This window comes from Vitis vinifera, chromosome 19, assembly GCF_030704535.1.
Source record: "Vitis vinifera cultivar Pinot Noir 40024 chromosome 19, ASM3070453v1".
NCBI classification, from domain to species: domain Eukaryota; kingdom Viridiplantae; phylum Streptophyta; class Magnoliopsida; order Vitales; family Vitaceae; genus Vitis; species Vitis vinifera.
The window spans coordinates 19,798,854-19,806,786 of NC_081823.1; the positions used below are offsets into that span (position 1 = coordinate 19,798,854).

General features: G+C 35.2%; 1 protein-coding gene across 1 annotated transcript; it reads right to left on the minus strand.

The window, feature by feature from the left end:
- Positions 1 to 567: 567 nt before the first annotated feature.
- Positions 568 to 2,397, minus strand: NCED1 (9-cis-epoxycarotenoid dioxygenase 1). The gene is given in 1 exon segment (NM_001281270.1): positions 568 to 2,397. A coding segment is annotated over 1 exon segment (1,830 nt).
- Between the last annotated feature and the right edge of the window lie 5,536 nt (positions 2,398 to 7,933).

Consider the following 7,933-nt stretch of genomic DNA (forward strand, 5'->3'; position numbering starts at 1 on the left):
CCCCTGCACCGAAAGATACGACTCTGTTGTTCTAAAAATCTTCAGCCCCCGTCCTTTTAACTTACCTTTTCCCTGGACCCCATGCCTTAAAGTTTGAATTGGATCTTAATTTATCATCTGAAGATATTTTACCCCCACAAGGCAAATGGGCGGGAAAGATGATAAATCTGTTATCATTTACAAAGTAGACATGTTGTACGACAAATTTACATGGACAGACGAAGGGACAAATACAGAAATATAGCATCATATTTTCTTTTCCAACCATATATAAGAAACAAACAGTGAAAGAATATCAGAAACCAGCTGAGCTCTAATTCTAGCTACACCAAAAGCTACGAGCTGGTCCCTCAAAACTTTCTCGCAGAAGAAAACAAAAAATTAAGCAGAGTAAAAACACATGAAGCTAGTGGATAGTTACTGTAGAGAGTTTGGAGATTCCGGGGACGCATATGCGGACCATCCCTCTGGTACATCTCCTCCTTTTCCTCGTCCTTTACACTCTCGTCCTCTGCAATCTGACACCAAGCAGCTATGTATATGCATATATATGTAATCTATACATAATCAAGCTTGCTTCTCTAATTCCTTGGAGCTTATGAAGGTGCCGTGGAATCCATAGGGAACTCGTGAGGGAAGTTTCACAGAAGCTTCTAGCTGTAAATTCGTGGCGTTCACTATCTGCAGCTCTGATTTCCATGTCTTCTCGTCGTGCACAAAAGCCAGGATGTACCCATCATCTTCCCTGCCAGAGTTGGGGTCTCTTGGAAGGAACAGAGGCTCACCACCATACCTCTGCTCTCCATATATGTACTTGCTGACTTGCCCAGTTGAGAGGTCAACCTTGGCGAAACCAGACACCTTGGGCCATGGCTCAGCCACGGCCAGATAGGCGAACTGGGTTTTTCTTCCCAGGCGGTTCCGGTTCACCATCCCGGCTTCCAAGTTCACTTGCTCCGATTCCGGAAGTATAGGGCGGCGTGTGGACTTTCCGGTCTTCAGATTAAGTCTGATTTCGGAGAGGACGCTCTTGAGGCCTTCGTCGCATTCGTTGAAAATGGAGTCGGGTGGAGTCATGCAGGAGCCAATCACCACGACTTCATCGGTCTCCGGCTCTTCCCAAGCGTTCCAGAGATGGAAGCAGAAGCAATCAGGGGCCTCTATCCATCGCATACCAGAAGCGTCAGTAGCATTCTTGTCCAGCACCCCGAACCGCGACATCTTGTTCTTCTCGTAGACCACAGGAGAGCCACCGCTGATCATCTCTTGCAGCTTGAACACAACCTGCTGATCTGGAACCACTACGAACCTCTCCGTAATTGCGAAGTCGTGCATCATGGTGGGCTCTGCCAGTGGAATCTCCACGTCTGGGGATTTGTCACCCTTTGGGGAGAAGCGGAAGTACTTGAGGTATGGCTTCTGGACCACATCATAGCTCAGAGCGAACATCTCTCCAGACACTGGATCAACTTTGGGGTGAGCGATCATTGTGGAACGGAGCTGACCCTCGAAGTCGTAGCGACCCACCGTCTCCAGGTCTCCGGAAGGGGTCACGCGGATTTGGTACGGCAAGTCGTCCTCCGACATGGCGAGGAGTCTACGGTTGAAATAGACGAGCCCAGCGTTGGCAACGCCGGTGCCGTGACTGTGGTCGACCAGACCGAAGAGTCCGCGAGCGTAGAAGAGGAGGAGGCGAGCGATGCCGGAGTGGCCGTGGAGCTCGCCGATGGCCTTGGGGAACACCGGCCGGCCGAAATCTCGCTCTTGGATCAGACGCTGCGTCTCGGTGAAGCGGCAGGCGTAGCTAGCATCGCCGTCTTTGAATTGGACAGCGTGAACCATGCCGTCTCCGTCGAAGAGATGGTGGCCGGCGACAGGCTTGTGGAGGGGATTGGCGCCGTTCCGAGTGTATACGCCTTGAATGCAGTCTGGGATTCGACCATCCACCGGGAGAGAGTGATGGACGGGCTGCTCAGGTACCGGAGCAAAATTACCGGCGATTTGCACTCTGGGGTCTGCGGTCTTGGGAAGAGGGTGCTGGGTCTCGCGTGCTACCAACGCGGTCTCCACGGCATCCAAGGCCATGGCAGCAGCGCTTTGCAAAAAGTTCCATTGCGGTGAGACAGAGGAAGAAAAGCCATCCTTCTCTTTTGGGAGCGTGGTTTTAACAGTAGCAACGCCAGTGCTTGATGATGTGTGCTTTGGGAAATGGAGTACAGAAGGGGAGTGGAGAGAGCAGTTTATGTTGGGCCTTATGGTGGGCCTATGGAAAGAGAAAGAGCCCAAATCACGAGCTGAAGAGGAAGAGGAAGAAGAAGAAGAAGAATAGCATAATTTGGGTTTAACGCATGCACTAATATTGGGTGTTGAAGCTGCTGCAGCTGCAGGAGAAGCCATGTTTCCCTATTGTATTAAAAGAGAGAAAGAGAGAGCGTGTGTGTGTGTGTGTGTGTGTGAGAGAGAGAGAGAGAGAGAGAGAGAGAGAGAGAGAGAGAGAGGAGAGATGTTTTGTTTGGCTGTTGGGTAGTGTGATGGAATTAGAGCATTGGGCAGTGAGAAGGGAGTGGAGAGCGAGGAGGGTATATATAGAAGGGAGGGAGGGCCACGTGTTAGATTTGTGGAATGGGGACTGGGTGGATTCACAATAAGTGATTGAGACGAGGTGGGGGTGAGCGGGTCATAGCCGCTTCAAACCTTGACACGACCCCCACAACCCATTCCCATTTCGACTAATATAATTTTTTATATTTTTTGTCATTTTTTGGAAAATAAAAAGGAAGGGGGAATGCGGTGGTAAGTAGCCCCTATTGGCCCATTACATGCAGAGAGAGATGGTGGTGGGGGTGGGGAGGTGGTATCGGTGGCAGTGCTGATTGGCCCTTTGAACACGTCTCATGCTGACACCGCGTTCCTCCCTCAATAGGACTATGGGAGTTGCCCCCCATACACGTGGCTCGTATCTGGGGGCTGCCTTGATGCTTTTCGTTTGCCATGTCCCTTCGCTCTCCCCCCCTGGAAATCTAGGTCACATCCATTACCCCACACGCACTCTCTGTTCATTCCCATTCACTGACCTTTCGGCCTTTTAGCCTTTACCCTTACCTAACTACACTTTCCTCACCCTCACCCTCACGGGCCTCACCTCCACTTCTGGGCCTTTTGCTTTTCCTCTCACTTACCCTCGAATAGAAGTAAACTGAAAATAACTAGCATCACTCGTACTAGAAAATAATTTAGTTGGTGTTGGGTTTTTCTTGGCTTTTTATTAAAAGTAATTTATTTTTAGAATTTAAGTTGTTTATTTTTTTACTTTTTTTTATAATTTGTTATAAATCTTTTACTAAATAAAAAAAGTCTATATAACTTTTTTTAAATAAAAATAATAATATATTGATTTTTTTTTACTTTTTAATACTTAATAAAAATAAAATAATATAAAAACAAACTACTAAAGATTAAGTTCTATTTAAAATTAAGTAAAAAGACAAACACTATCTTAGTATAGATTTCCATTCTTTTTCTATTCCCGATTCTAACAATGAAGTGAATTATTTACTCGAGAATTGGCGTGATTACAGGCATTTTGATCTGTACATCAAAGCATATCTTTCATTCAAAGATTTTTCTCTTCACTATCATATAATAATTCACTTTTTCCACTTTCCTATCGTTGTGATTAATTATTGTAGGTAGAGATTCCTTAGCTTGTGGACTGAGAAAACTTGGGTTTGTTTAATACAACAACGGGTTTGTAACTTCCAATGATAGGCAAGCAACCATATCTTGGGTTCGTATATTTTAATATTAATTCCATGTGTGAATCCGGTTACTGTCCTGAATGTCATGGATGACTCTAAGCCAGTTTAAAGGTGAAGTATTATAAGGTTTAATAGGCTGATGGAGATTGTTTCCCTTTCTAATGACATTTTCAATAGGATTTCATCTGCCATCCACGTGTCTCCTCGTGACGACCCACTTATTGATTCGGATCTTACAATATGATCCACTTAGTTTAATTTTTCCAATTTTCAATTTGGGTTGGCCGAGCCATTACTTTATTCTTTCTTTTATGTTATATTTAATTAATAATTTGAATTTCCTTTTTGAGCTTTGATTACCTGCTTTCAATTACCTCATCAACCTTGGTTTTGGCAAAGTCGGTAGCTATTTGGGGTTTGCATCTTTTATCCGTGCAAGGCCACGGCCACCGCCAAGATTAATTATTATATTAATTAAACGAATTAATTACAGTTAAAAATTTATATGTAAATATTTGAAAGGGTAAAAAAATATTTATGTCAAAAGATAAATTATTTTTTGTCTTAATCCCCCAATCCATTTTTTGTCTTAATTCGACCACAAGATTAATTATTATATTAATTAAATAAATTAATTACAGTTAAAAACTTATATGTAAATACTTGAAATGGTAAAAAACATCTATGTCAAGAGATAAATTATTTTTTGTCTTAATCCCCCAATCCATTTTTTTTTTGTCTTAATTGGACAAAAATATTCTTACTATTTTCTTGTAAAAATAATATTTTATTTAAAACTTATATGTAAATATTTGAAATGGTAAAAAAACATCTATGTCAAGAGATAAATTATTTTTTGTCTTAATCCCTCAATCCATTTCTTGTCTTAATTGGACAAAAATATTCTTACTATTTTCTTGTAAATATAAAATTTTATTTAAAACTTATATGTAAATACTTGAAATGGTAAAAAACATTTATGTCAAGAAATAAGTTTCTTTTTAAGAAAAAACATGAAAATTGTTAAACTCGTGATTTTGGGATTATCTCATCTTTTTAAACCAAATATTTCAATTAATTATTACAGGGAATAATTAATTTATTTTACATTAACATAAAAAGAAATCTTATTAATAATTGAGGTTTTTAATAGTTTTAAGTTATATTATTTTTCATTTTTATTTATGATGTTTTATAAAAGATTGATTATTACTTTGGTTAAAAAAATTTAAGCTATATTTTGTTCTCGAAAAATTTGCAAGAAAATGTAAGTAAAAGAAAATAAAGAAAAAATTTTAGGCTGTGTTTAGTTTTCGAAAAATTTTAGGGAAGATGTAAGGAAAATAAAATAGAGAAAAAAAAGTAAAAGGATTAAGTAATTTGAAAATGCACAAGTTTCTTAGTAATTTAAATTATATATATTTTTCATAAAACAATCAAATATAAGAAAATCATTTTCTTTAAATTTTTTTTCTTAATACTTTTTGAGGACTAAATATAACTTTAATATAAGTATTAAAAGCAATGGAGATCAAAATTGGGTTGAGAATCTTCAGTCAAAAGCGAGGTTGAGTTAGACTTGGATTGACTTTCAACCTATAGAAGTTCCATTCAAGAGAATTTATTCTATTATTCATCTAAATCTACTTCACCTTTAATTCATTCCCCTCATTTTAAAATTTTTATAAAGTATAATCCATAATTTATTTTCTAAGTATAAACTAGTTAATCCAAAACACAAATTTTGATCCAACTAATGGATTTTAGCATTTTCTTTCCCTCGATTGTCCATATCTTTCTTGGTCATTGTGTTGAAGATTTCTACTTCTTTCTTTTAAAATTTAAAATTCTTGAGAAGAATGAAAATCATGAAGAACACATATGTGATGCTCTCACCAACATAATGTTATGTACCTTCCTATTATTAAGATTATGTTTGATTCCTGAAAAATACTAAGGAAAGAAAAAAAATGTAAAAAGAAAAATGATTTTTTTCATATTTGGTTGTCCTATGAAAAATATAAAAAAAAAATCAAATATAATTAAAATTAATTAAAAATTTATGTATTTTTAAATTATTTAATCTTTATATTGATGAGTTAAAATAAATAAAATGAGTTTAAAGTAATAAAAATAATAATTTATCAATTTTTAATCTATTTTTTATTTTCTTTAATTTTCTCTTTTCTTCTATTTTTCCTTTATATTTTCTTTCCCTTACATTTTCTCTCTAATTTTTTGGGAACCAAACAGAGCCAGTAACAAACAAGGGAAAAAGAGATTTGAGAAGTTTGGGATGCTTTAAATATGCAGATAAATCACGAACATGAAATGCCCTATTTTTTCTTATTTAACACTCATTGTAATTTTTTCTGAACTTTCAAAAATAAAATTCTATCAATTTCCCTTTTTCTTCCCCTCTGCCAAACTTAGGCCGAACCAACTCAACTTGTGCCCAATCGAAGTTCCGGTGTGAGCAAGGAAGTGAACGTGCTTGTGTTAGGCTTATGTTAGAAAAATGTCAATCCGAATTCGAGCCCACATATAAATTATTTTTCTCTTACTTTTATTTTATTCTATTATTTTATTTAATTTAAAAATATGAAAAATGTAAAAGGCAATAATGAAAGAACTTTAAGCTTTGTCATTTTTAATTATATTATATTAATAACTTTTTTTTTATTTAATTATTAAAATATTTGTAAATATTAAAACTTGAATTTTAAATTGTTACTTAAAATCAATTTAGTAACGGAATAATATATTTTGTGATTTTAAGGCATATTTAATTTTTTTTATTTCATAATTTTAGAAAAAAATATTTTATTTATTAATAAACTTTGGATTTGAGGCGGGTGATTCTGATCACAGTCTCATTCTGATTACTCATATCTATTTTATGAATGAGAATGAAGTGAGTTTTTTTTTGTATTTGCACATTCACGCTCCATTTAATTTTTTTAATGGAACGAGGATGTGAATCATTTTGATCAAAATGGGGTGGGATTGGTATAGGGGCTATTTGTTTTGAATCTGTTCCATTATCATCCATAATCTATTTCCATCCTAACTAGAAGACCAAAAAAAAAAAAAAAAAAATGATTAAAATGTATTTTTTTTTAAAAATTTTCCTTCATCTTTATCATGATAAAAGGATTTTCTTATTATTATTTTCCTTGAAACCAAACATACAATTAATATCACAATCATTAATATTATTTCTTTGAAAAATAATTTGAGAGATGACCATCGTGTTTCATGTGGATAGAGCATGTAACAATTGACTATTAGTTTTTCATTTTGAATCATGTACAATATCTGTTGGATTATATTAATATAGAGTTTAGTTTTATTATATGCTGGGTATTGCCACATGAGGTGCTGGCGTCACGCGCCATAAAGTTCACAAATAATGTATTCTATGTATTCCCAATGGGAAAACCTCCTCATATTTCCTCTCCATAATTGGTGATGCTGCATGTGAAATCTACTCCTATAATCATTAATCAACCCACTTGCTCATGAAATGTCCGTATCAACTACGAAACCATATAAACATCTGTGTGGCCACCAGGTGAATCCATGTTGCAGGCACAAATTACCTCTTCCTCCTAACCCATTATCAAACAATGGCTTTTATTAAAATAATATTTTTTTTCTCCGTATATTTACATTAAGGGAGTGTTTGGTAAATTTTAATAGTTGACTTTAAATTAAATTGTATTTAAGATATTGATTTAAAACTTATTACTTAATTTTTATTTTAAATACTATGGTTGTTTGATAAGATTAATTTAAATTTTATTCTAAATCATCAAATTGACATATTTATCCTCAAAAATTATAATTGGTGTAAATGAAGTTAAGTAACAATGAAGGTTGTCAAATAGTAAAATATATCATAGAGGTAATTATGACAAATAGAAATAAAAAGTAAAATAAATATGTGAATTTTATAATAAGTTAATTGTTTTTACTTATTGTTTAAAGTTGTTTTTGACTTTAAGTCATACGGTTAAGTTATTTTATCAAACATACTTAATTTACTTGATGACTTAAATTAAGTTATTAAGTCACTTTAAGTTATTAAGTTGGTTTACCAAACACCTACTAATTCTAATTCTTAATTCATAATTAAACAAGTAATCTTAAATAACATAACAAATCTAAATAAA